The 12,734-nt window shown below is 34.0% G+C and overlaps 1 protein-coding gene across 5 annotated transcripts in view; it reads right to left on the bottom strand.

Annotated features, from left to right (window-relative positions):
• Positions 1 to 12,734, bottom strand: part of AKT3 (AKT serine/threonine kinase 3) — a 386,660-nt gene that overhangs the window by 90,918 nt on the left and 283,008 nt on the right. For all 5 annotated transcript variants that reach the window (XM_059940876.1, XM_059940883.1, XM_059940866.1 and 2 more), the window contains one exon: positions 10,775 to 10,903. In XM_059940876.1, the coding sequence (XP_059796859.1) occupies positions 10,775 to 10,903 (129 nt within the window). The remainder of the gene's footprint in view (positions 1 to 10,774; positions 10,904 to 12,734) is intronic.

A 12,734-nucleotide genomic window follows, 5' to 3' on the forward strand; every position in this document is an offset into this window, starting at 1 on the left:
GCATGTTAACCATATTTATCATATTGTACATTACATACCTAGTATTAATTCAATTTTATCATTGTCTTGTGGCTAAAGACAACTAGAAACTACATTGGCAATATATAAACATAAGTCCAGTTTCTACATTTTCCCAAAACCCTTTTGTAAATAACAAACTAAGCAAGATGTTTTTGGGGAAAACAATAAATTCTAGTTTCTATCTTTAGCCAAAAATATTTAAAATTTCTACTTGTTTGAAATGAGTAATGTGAGAACATATAGAAAACAAGAAACAACTTGAAGAGGAAGGAATTCTACTTGTGTACTTAAAGGAAATGCTGTGTATATAATTTTTAAATACCAGTGACTTTTGAATCTCTCCCACATCCAATTAGTAGAATGTACTGTTTGTAGGCCTTTATCTAATAGATGCAAGATTTTACCTAATAACAAAATTTTTTAAATATAAGTAACCTTTTACTGCATTCCTACAACAGCAACAAAACAGTGGTACATACAATAAAGAGCCAAATGTGGCTTTTAACCTCTTTTTTCATAAAACCATAAAAAGCATAAAAGCTGGATTAACTGCCTCCCGAACCCACATTTCACCAGCCGGGTTCTCATCCCCAGCTGGCAAAACTGGCAATCCTTTATTTTTGTTTAAATACCTGGTTTGCAGCCAGAAGGGAAAGTGAGTACATAAAAAAACGGTTTTATTTTTGAAGAGAAATAAGCAACTGAAAAATAAAACTGCATTGTAAAAAAATCTGCTTGAGAAAATAAAATATATTTTATTTAGCTTTGTAAAACGAACACTGATTCTCAAAAGTTATGTGGTTTTGCTTTTGAACATACGAGCTTTAATTGAAATATACATACATAATGCTACAATTAGAACTGTTTGCTGTATTACTTTGTACTGAACAAATCTGACGTAATGTATTATCTTACTGACATGTAAAACTTAGGCAATGTTGAGGAGAAAATACCCGAACAACTCAGCCAGGCCTCTTTATCTAAGAGTCTTTGCTATCAATTAAAAACAAAGATTTCTGTTCAACTCCTACCTCAAGACAGCTGGAAGATGAAATACACAAGAAATAAAAATAAAAGTGATTATAATATTCTACATGTGGCTATATAATAAAAAACATGTTACCACTGTTCATACAACGGCTTTTCTCTCTCCTTATATCTAAATTATTTCAAAATACAATACTTTGAAATAATGTAGAAATTCCAGAGTGAAATTAAAATCCACAGTCTAGTAGTATATAAAATTCACATTCTTTAACCTAAGAGTTGCAATTCCTTCTGGTTACCTCTGACGATTTTTTTTTCCTTAGCAAAAGGCTAATTTACTTCATGGTTATCATGAGGGCTGATCCAACCAGTAGGATAAATGGTAATGTAGAGGTACAACAATGATAAGTTACATTTCAACTGCATTAAAATGCAATTTATCATATAATCTAGATATAAATGCAGGTCAAAACCTGCTCCTAAAGAAATAATCCACTGAAAGACTTATCCTGAAGAATTAAACTAAAGACAGTGTCTCTTTTCCATGAAATCAATGTCACTAATGTTTAAACTAAAATCAAGTTTAAATATGAATGCAGACATTTAGTATTTCCTTCTACACCTACTGTCCTCTGTAACCATAGATATAGCTTCACTTTATAAGCACATTTAACACAAATGCCCAAACAGAGATAAAGAACAAGTGGGGATTTGGAACACTAAAAGAATGTAAATGTTAAAAAATGACAAGAGGTCATATCAATAAACACCCCAACAGAGCACAAGCTCTAGGAAAAAAAGGCTTAGTTTCAATGTTTCCACTAGAAGCCAGAGATTGCTTCACTTTATGATATAATAAAATCTAAGACTCAAGGAAGTCACAGCAGGTTATCAATTAGTATTAAATGTTCTGGTAATATTTGATTAATATTTGATAACATTTAATGTAGATACTTCTACTTATCAAAACCCAGATGAGTTTAAAAAATCACCATGAACAGCTCTTGAATGGTTACTAATTTCAAAGAATGACATTAAATAATAAATTATATATTTTAAAACGATACCATCAATTAAAGTTCCCAATGTAAATATTTGGCTACTGGGTACTTTCAAAAAACATATTCATTTCAATATTCTTTTCCCAATTAAGATTTACTGGGAAGCTGAAGGAACACCTTTCTCAGCTTGTTCGCCAGGCCACACAATGCACTCAAGGCAAGCAGTTATGAGGAGACTATGTATGCCCTAGAGTGGCTTACTGCTCAATCAATAATCCTGACAGAACAGATGGGGGAAAAAATTAAACATCTAAACAAACTGTCTGTACACCTATGTTGTGAAACTAAACTGCGAACTTGGATGAACCAATTTACCGCTAATTCAAAAAAATTTTTTTCTGGTAACCTTATATTTCAGGTAACTTATATGTGTGTTTTATATACAAACACACATTTATATACTTTATAATTTACAGAAATCCTTTAATATTCCTAACATCACAGGAATTGGCTAAAAAAATGAACTACCAATCTTCTAATTCAGATTCTAAAATGTATTGCAGCTTCAGTAGAACTATATATTTCATAAGAATTATGAATTCCATGGTTTATTGGTATTTTCTTCATAAATATATACTTTATATCCAGTTTTCAACCGCTCTAATGATTCTAAAGAGACTGAAACTGTAAGTGCCATTTGTTCTGAATTAAGATGCTGTAAGCTTTATGGCTACCTCCTAGCATGCAGACACAAGTACTTGCATGCAGCTAACATCGTATTTTCAAAAGCATTCTCTGCCTAGAACAGGCAACATTCCTGATAAGGAGAAAAGCTAAATGGATACAATACTGGTGATTAAATCATACTTACGCATATCTTCCCAGAGATTTCTATACTTCCTTTTTATCCTGAAGCAACAAACAATATGGGATTCTAAGAAACTGGGTCTTTGTAACCAAAGTAAAAATGGCCATTGTAAAACACTATAGGTAATCACTAGTGTTCCCAGTTAGGGTTAGTTTTGTATATGTTCTTATGTTGCAGAGAATTTAAAATTAAACTCTGTGCTTAAATTAGGATCATTCCAAAGGACTGAATGCAAATATTCTGATTGTTAAAACCAAAAGACTATATAACACTGAAAAGAACTTTAGGTGAAAAATAGCTACTATAAGAACTGACAGAACTCTAGGGAAGTAAAAGCTGCTACTTATAAATGTTGAGAGACATTAACATTGAACTAAAAATATCATTTTTGTTCATATTTAAACAATATCCAATTTGGGGACAAAATGATATATTTTTTTTACTCTGAAATTCTTTTTAATTGAAATATAGTTGATTTACAATGTTGTGTTAGTTTCAGGTATATAGCAAAATGGGATGGTTTTTAATATTATCCAGAAACAGTATGAACAGTCAGCCAACTCATGACAGAATTTCTTAAATATAAATTCTAACTATAAAGCAGACAACTTCTGTCTGAACTAATCACTGTGCTCATTTACTTAATTTTCCCCTTAATACTGGTGATGAGACCTTTTTAGAACCATCAGGAAGATGAAGGTTTTCAAAAACACCTCAAGAGGATAATTGTTACATGAATCATTAACAATTAAATAAAATATTAGGAATGTATACAGTTTTGGGAAAGCTACTAAAATAACTTTTAATTTTTACAAAAAGCTTAGAATTTGAGATTTAGTTTCATAATCTGTTAGAACCAGTAGAATTTCGTCCAAGGGTATGCAAAATGCAACTATGTGTGCTATTTTTATCTACAGATGAAATGTACAAACATATATAACTTTGACCTCATTCATTTATTTTAAGATCCCCTAAAGATAATATTGATAGAGCCCATAAAATTGTCTTTTTCATTTATTCTTGGTTGTATTTAAAATAAATAAATAAAATTCCATTTAGTACTCTTAAATCGAGTTTGGTTCTAACTACTCCCCCCATGTACACTACCCTCCATACTACCAACTACCTTCACCCTTAATTTACATGATTCTCTCAACCCATTCTGAAGAAGTTATTGTATACTTTTGGCCTTTCATTTACATAGAATTTAATTTCCATTTGTGCTATTATCTATATAGAATCACAGTGACTTTAAGCAAATCTTTGTATCAAAATAGTTATCAAGGACTTCCCTGGTGGCGCAGTGGTTAAGAATCCGCCTGCCAACTCAGGGGACATGGGTTCAAGCCCTGGTCCGGGAAGATCCCACATGCCGCGGAGCAACTAAGCCCGTGCACCACAACTACTGAGCCTGCACTCTAGAGCCCGCATGCCACAAATACTGAAGCCCGCGCGCCTAGAGCCCGTGCTCTGCAACAAGACAAGTCACTGCAATGAGAAGCCCGCGCATCGCAACGAAGAGTAGCCCCCGATAGCCACAGCTAGAGAAAGCCCGTGCGCAGCAATGAAGACCCAACGCAGCCAAAAATAAATAAATAAATAAAATAAATTTAAAAAATAGTTATCAAAATATTCTTGTCTATTTCAGATATTGTCAAAATACATATTATAAAAGATATTAAAGCTAGTAGACTTCAAAAGAAAAGTGAATAAAATGATACCAAGTAAATGTTTTCCAAAAATGAGGTTCTGAAAACTAGGAATACATCAAAAAATCCATTTTCAGCCACTGAAAAACACAGTATTTTACACATATGAAATAAAATTATATACACTTTTTTCCTGAACAGCAACCACCACTAGATACTATGTATTCTCCAACAATCAAGTCATTTTTTGCAATCTTTTTGTTAGTTCTAACTTGATTATCAAATAATTTTTATTTTTACACTATTACAGAAGTGCATTTCTCTAGGTTTCCAAAACCACCTTATTCAACCTTCCCCATCTGTCACCATCTGCTTCTTTTTAGCATGTACTTTTTGTGTGATCACATAAGCATGTGAAAAATAACTAACATTCAGATGATTATCTGCTGGTACATTTGAGGACTGGGCATAATAAAAGTGAACTGCCAAAACGTACTTAACACTTTTAATTTTGTTGGGTCTTGCATGTAAGCTACATTTGATTTTCAAACTGCTTTACAGTTGGAAAGTTGATCAGGTACTGCTAACTCAAGAGCAAAGCTGAGACTCTAAATAATTAGCACTGCATAAAAGGATGGTTTGGATTCAATGAGAGCCAAGGCAAATAATAAAATTTAACAGTAAGATTTTATATGTGATTTCTAATTTCTTTATAATTTCTAGGCATGAAAATATAGTAAAGATCATGAAAACAAAATCCCCTCAAAATATCTTATAGTCCATAATATATGGCAGGTCAAATTTATTTCCTTCTAATACAAGAAAGAGCAAAAACACTTTAAAACTATATATACTAATGCATTTTTAGAGATGTAGCACACTAAATGTATAGTTTATATGCCTGCTAGGACTGTATCTCTGCAACCTCTTTTAAAAAAGACACGATTTTTTTCCCTTTAATAATAAAGGTCTATAATTCTTCATCAAAAGAAGAGAACAAATACTTTAAAAATACCCTTTTTTCAACAAATGGCATTTTTATACTATAAAACTTTTCTTTTCCTGGTGGTCTTTGCCACAAGAAAAAACTTAAGTTCATTTAAAACTAAAGTTTATTTAAAAATCAGCTATGAGCCTGAGATATAGTACAGTTAATATATCAGCTTTGAACCGATTTCTAACAGTCTTTTTGAAGTATCTTTTAAATACCCTTCAACCGTCTTTAAGCAGCAAAGCATTCCTACCAGATTAAAACAGTTTAGGGACATCCCTGGCGGTCCAGTGGTTAGGACTCTGTGCTTCCACTGCAGTGGGCACGAGTTCGATCCCTGGTCGGAGAACTAACATCCCCCATGCCATGCAGTGCGGCCAAAAAAAAAACAAACAAACAGAAAAAAAACCAAAAGAAAACAAAAAACAGTTTAAAAGGTAATGGATGCCACTGCTAGATGAATGATAGGTTGCAGAAAGATCTCTCCATAATGGGTAAACAAGTCTTCTATAAGAAGAGGAGAAGGGAAAATATTGACAATGAGCCCTTCAAAAGAGAAGCAGTGCTCAGGCACATATTCCAAGTCTGATAAGCAGCTACTAATCAAGAAAAGTCTGGCATTAATAATGGTATGAACTAGAAATTTCAAGGTTCAGAGAAAGTGAGAGATACCATCTGAAGTAAAGGGAAGAGGCTAGTTTCGGCTCTTGCCAATCCCTCTCTAACTCTGACCAGCTATATCTGATCACATTATTGCCCTGCTCTTAGTTCAAAAGTGATTTTTCCTTGTCCATGAGATCAAATCTAAACTCTTTTGCATTCTGATCCCAATCTGTGTCCAGCCTCCTCTCAGTCTGCTCCCTCTTTACCGTCACCAGGCCCTCCCACCACCCTTCCTTTTCCTTTCACCATTCTGTACATAATTCTAGTAAAGCAATTATTTTCTTGCACAATAATGATTATTTTACATATCCTATCACCTTAGTAAATATAGCAAGCTACCTGAGGACAAAAAACATTTCTTATGATCTTTGTATTCCCAGCACCTAAAAGAATGCATGATACCTAATAAATATTCAATAAATATTTCTTTAATTAATGAATGAGTGCTCTTCAGTGAAATGGTCCATATCAGAGACCAGAAAAAAGGACTTAAATTCTTGTTTTTAAAAGTAAGAGTATAGGGGCTTCCCTGGGGGCGCAGTGGTTGAGAATCTGCCTGCCAATGCAGGGGACACGGGTTCGAGCCCTGGTCTGGGAAGATCCCACATGCCGCAGAGCGACTAGGCCCGTAAGCCACAACTACTGAGCCTGCGCGTCTGGAGCTTGTGCTCCGCAACAAGACAGCCCGCGATAGTGAGAGGCCCGCGCACCGCGATGAAGAGTGGCCCCCGCTTGCCACAACTGGAGAAAGCCCTCGCACAGAAACGAAGACCCAACACAGCCAAAAATAAAATTAAATTAAAAAAATAAAAAATAAAAAAAAAGTAAGAGTACAACACAAAGTTACCCTGATTTAACAAAATGCAGTGTTGGACACAAATACTTAGAATATAAAAACATAACTGCATGAGAAGTTAGTTGTTTCAAGATTTGTCATCCACAGATAGTAACCACAATGCTCACTCTCCCCTGTAAAAACAAGGTGTCAAGATTTTAATTATGAATCAACATCTATCAGCCAGGGGGTATATAAACTTCTTTTAAAGACCAGACTTCTGCAACATTTTTTTAAAAAGGTATACAGAAAGGTTTTCTTACATGTCTTTAAAAAGAAATTGACAATTCCTTGTGAATTGTAAACTTTCTATTTAGAAACAATTGGACTCTTCTTGCATTAAATTCTTGGTTTTGTTCTTCAGTTGATGACATTTGCATATAAAACAGTATCTTTGTTTCTTAGGAGATCATCTGCTTCTGAAATGAGATGTATTTATCTTCTACAGAAATAATTTCCCCTAATCGTGACACAACTAATTTTGTTATTCTAAATATGGGATATCATCAGCCATAGTAAATGTATAGCAAGGGCAATTGCAACTCCAGAGAAACAAAGATTTTGTTTTTCATGACATTCGCAAAAACAATCCTATTCTAGAAAATGTAATCTTGTATTTGAATAAACAAGAAACAACATTTCTAAACTTTTACCTAATTCAGCTACAAAAATGGAAAATTTTAAACTCCAGATTTCATAACAGAAAAAATGTTATTTTTTGGCAGCCCTCGATAAAATATTTGGAAATTTACTGTGAAAAATACTGCTAATATTTCAAATTACTAGCATTTATTTACAGTAACTCAACATTCTTGAAATGTAAATTTAATCTCTAACTGAAAAGAACTATTGTAATAATAAACTGGCATTAGTTACTATATGTATAGGAATGCTAGTATCATTCTGAATGTATTCTTATTTCCTAATTCTTTTGATTACCTTTTGCTGTTGAGCATTTACAAAGCATCTATTTTAAAAATGACAATTATTTACATCTATAAGTGGCCTTGAAATAGTGACTGTTTTGGGCCATGATGTATGTGGTTAAAAAAGTAAAAATAGGCTTTATAAGATGAACCTATTTAGAATCCTAATTCTACCTCTACCACCTCCTAGCTGTGTACAGTAAGTCCCCTACATATGAACAAGTTCCGCTCCGAGAGTGTGTTCGTAAGTCCAACTTGTTCGTAAGTCCAACAAAGTTAGCTTAGGTACCCAACTAACACAATTGGCTACATAGTACTGTACTGTAATAGGTTTACAATAGTTTTCACACAAATAATACATACAAAATAAACAAACAAAAAATAAAGAAAACATTTTTAATCTTACAGTACAGTACCTTGAAAAGTACGGTAGTACAGTCCAACAGGTGGCATACAGGGGCTGGCATCGAGTGAACAGGCAAGAAGAGTTACTGACTGCAGAAGGGAGAGGAGGTGGGAGATGGTAGAACTGAAGGGTTGTTAGCAATAGGAGACGGAGGGCAAGCTGCAATTTCACTCACACCTGACGTGTTCGCATCTTTGAAAGTTCGCAACTTGAAGATTCGTATGTAGGGGATTTACTGTACAGATTACATTAGAAAAATTCTGATCCTCAGTTCCCTCACCTTTGAAAAAACAGGTTTTCTATCACAAAAGGTTATTCCAAATATGCAATGTACATATATAGCATGTGGCACATAATACATGTTCAATAAATAGTTATCTTCATCCATCAAAGATTAATGCCTCCCTATTTGGCTCTAGCCACACTAACCTTGTTGGAGTTTGAGGGAAGAACTGAACTTGTTCTGCCTCACAGTTTTTATACTAGCTGCTCTCTGTGTTTGGAAAGCTCTTCCCGTCTATTTTTACAATAGTTGCCTCTTAGCATTCAGGTCTCTGATTAAACCCCTCTTCCCCTGAACATTCTATCTGTAAAAGATTATATTTTCCAAAGACAGCTGTAACAGTATCTCCCACCTCACATGCTCTTTTACAATGTAGAGGTGGGGTCTATGTCACTACCCCTTAAATATGTGTAGGCTTAGGAATGCTAAACCAATAAGCATATGACAGAAATGATGTGCAGTTCCTGAAACAAGGCCATAAAAGGGGATTCACAGAGAAATGTTCATAGCAGCATTATCAGCCAAAACCTGGAAGCAACCTAAATGTCCATCAGCTGCTGAATGGATAAATAAAATGTGTTTATATTCATACAATAGAATATTATTTGGCCATAAAAAGGAATGAAGTATCAATAACATGCTGAAGCATGGATGAATCTTGAAAACATACTAAGTAAAAGAAGCCAGACACAAGAGGCCACATATTGTATGATTCCATTTATATGAAATGTCCAGAACTAGCACATCTATAGAGACAGAAAGTAGATTAGTAGTTGTCTGGGACGAGGGGAGATAGGGGAGGAACTAATGTGTATGGGATTTCTTTGTTGTAATAATGAAAATATTCTGGAATTAGACAGTGGTGATGATTGCACAACTTTGAACATACTAAAAACCACTACTGTGCACTTTAAAAGGCGGAATTTATGGTATGTGATAACAAAATTTTTAAAAATACACTATGAAGAAAAATTTTCAAAAAACTAATGAAACATTTCTTCATGGTTTGCTAGGTTTTAAAAAAATGGAAGCAGTTTCTAAACTGTTCCCTAGGACGTTCACTTTTAGAACCGACAGCCAAAATAGTCTGGCTACCCTGAAGCCACCAGTATGAGGAAACCAGGCCACTTGGAGAAGCTGAGGCTTTTGAGAGCCCTGTAAGGTACCAGTTGAGAGCCAGCATTAACTGTCAGACACAGAAAGAGGGGAGCTTCCAGATTCCAGCCTCCAGCCAGAGTCACCCCCTGCCGTGCCCCATGTACCATGGAGCAGTCATTCCTGCTGTCCTGACTCAGAACCTTCAATCACATAAAATGGTTAGGCTTTGCAGTGGTCTGTTTTGTAGTAATAGTAATGAGAACACTACCTAACACATCCACCACACCACAACCTCCCTTTATCTAGCTTCTTTTCCTTCATGACACATCTTCATCGCATGACATTGTTATACATATATTTTTATTAGGTCTCCCTCCACCAGAAGTGAGTTCCCTGAGAGCAGGGTCCTTTGTGTCTTGTTCGTATAAACACACCACCCAGAAAAATACCCAGTATATAGTAGATGAATAATATATAATTGTTTGAATAAACAAATTAATGAATTAGTATGGAATCCTCAGCATGGGGAGGGCACTAGTTGAAGCTTGCTTTGATTTGGCATGATTTCCAAAATACAGCTACTGTCATTTCATTAACTCTCCCAATGAAATACTTCCCAATCACTAAGTATGAAAACCCACGATATTACAAATACAAATTATCGCTGTTTCTTTGTTTCTAAGGAAAATCCAAGATGGTTCATAAAACTGTTCACATTCTTGCTGTAGTCATTCAATTATTCTATTTTAATAAATGAAATAAAATAGGCATAATCAAGAAATAAAACACACATGGCCAAGAAATAAAAATGGACTTTATTGTAGTTACCAGTATCCTTGTACTTATATAGTTTATAAAGTTTAACTTCTATATATTTTTGCCCTAGAATACCATGTTGAACAAGTGGGAGCAAAACAGATTTGATTCATGTTGAAATCCAGGTCAGAGTAGTAGACACTGCTATTTTTTTTTTAATGCTTAAATGGTTTACTTTGCAAAACATTATATCAGTGTTATTTGTTTCTATGAATGGAAACATAGCCTACCTCTGGGGCCAGATACTCTGGTGTACCACAGAACGTCTTCATGGTGGCTGCATCTGTGATCCCTTCTTTGCAAAGTCCAAAATCTGTAATTTTTATGTGGCCATCTTTATCCAGCATCAAATTCTCCAACTGTGTAGTAAGAAAGATAACATAATTTGTTCCATAGTCTTCAAAAATAGGAAAATACTGTTTTGAAAAATAATTGAATGTTGAGTAAGATATTTTGGAAAGAGGACACAGAGTTCATAGAACTTTTCAGTACTGACAAACCCTGTAGCTTCCTAACTCATGTGTAAAAAGAAACATTTTATCAAATACTTCACAATAATAAATTGATTTTTAAACCCATAGGAGTAAGAGCCTGTTATTGCATAAGTTCTGAGAAGTAAAGCCTAATTAACTTCCCAAAGCAAACATCAATCTTCTTTTTTCCTGTTTAAAATAAATTGTGATCTAAACAATCCCAAAGAGACAAGCATCTTCTTCTGGATATATGCAGATGGTTTTCAACCATTTCTCTTGGGAGTCTAGTGCTACTATAAAATATTCACTTACAGAAATGTTTCTTTGGTGGTGGTTATAAATCAAACCTAAATCTTGTTTTATAAGGTAAGGCAATATCCTCTTTTGCAGTTCTTTGTAATAAAGAACTACCAATCCTTTTACAAATAAAAAGAATATGAAAGTCAAACATTCAACAGTTAATGAAAACATATAGCACAGGTATTATAAAGTTGGAATCTCTTTGAATCCATTAATACAAAAAGAACAATCTTGAAGACGTAACCAAATAGTAAGATCATCTGCCTCAAGCGAAAATTATGAAATGCAAGGGGGAAAAGAGTTTGTGCAAAGCCAATGCAATTAAAAATAGTAACAATAACTGATCTTTTTCTTCCAATTTGAACCTAAAGTTACAATTATCATCATGCAGAGATACATGTGAGTTCTGAGTTGTAACCTTATAGTCTTACATATAGATGGGGCCCCTAATCTTGCTCAGTCATATAGATATAACCTAAAGGAATACACAGAAATGCATTCACAAAAAACACATGTGAAAAAAAATAGTAGCAGGATGAATGATAATTAACTTACTTAAGGAGTAGATCATTATTCTACTCCTTAACATGATGATGTATGAAAGTGCCTACCCAAACTCTGAAGTCAGTATCAAATTCAAAATAGAACTCCATATAAGAACATAAACAGACAACAATCATATAAAATGTGATGATGTTATACTCTGTCATATTACCCAATGTCTTATAAACCAGAAACTAAATACAGTTAAGCAAGCTGTGCTCAGTGAAGGAAAGCTCAGAGTACACATTAAGTCCTTAAGTATAGAACTTAAATGTGCTACCCAACTGAACTCAACGCTCAATACGTTTCATGCACTGCATAGACTTAGAGAAATGAGTGTCTTTGACTTGTCTACAGAGAGCTGAATGAACCCTAAATATATTGCTAAACCTTTCAAAAATGAAAGTTCTCTTATTTTATCTAAATTCAGAGAGACTGCATCTTCCTCATGATTCTCTACTAACTGGAACCCCAAAATCAAACCCAATTTGCACAAATGGCAGTAAGTCCTAAATACAGAAACCAATCAGAAATGTCAAGAATCTCTGTCTACTTCTCTTTCTGCCTTGAAAACCCTTCTCTTCTTCCTGCTTCTGATTTTCTCCCCTTTTTCCTTCTCTTTCAAACAGCACTGTCTTCTTCCTCCTGCTCCTACCTTGCCATAACAAGAAAGAGAAGTATACACTAGAGTGTCTGTTGTTTTGTTGAATGAAAATATATATGCTCTTTTCTTAACTTTTAAAAATATGCTTATTGTTCTAACATGAATACATCATAACATATAAAAACAAAACCAAATTAAGTTCTTAAAATACTATATCTTTTATAATACAAAAAAATTCTTATAAAAACGTCAAATAATACATAATAATAT

The sequence above is a fragment of the Balaenoptera ricei genome, chromosome 1 (assembly GCF_028023285.1).
Source record: "Balaenoptera ricei isolate mBalRic1 chromosome 1, mBalRic1.hap2, whole genome shotgun sequence".
In the NCBI taxonomy this organism is placed as follows: domain Eukaryota; kingdom Metazoa; phylum Chordata; class Mammalia; order Artiodactyla; family Balaenopteridae; genus Balaenoptera; species Balaenoptera ricei.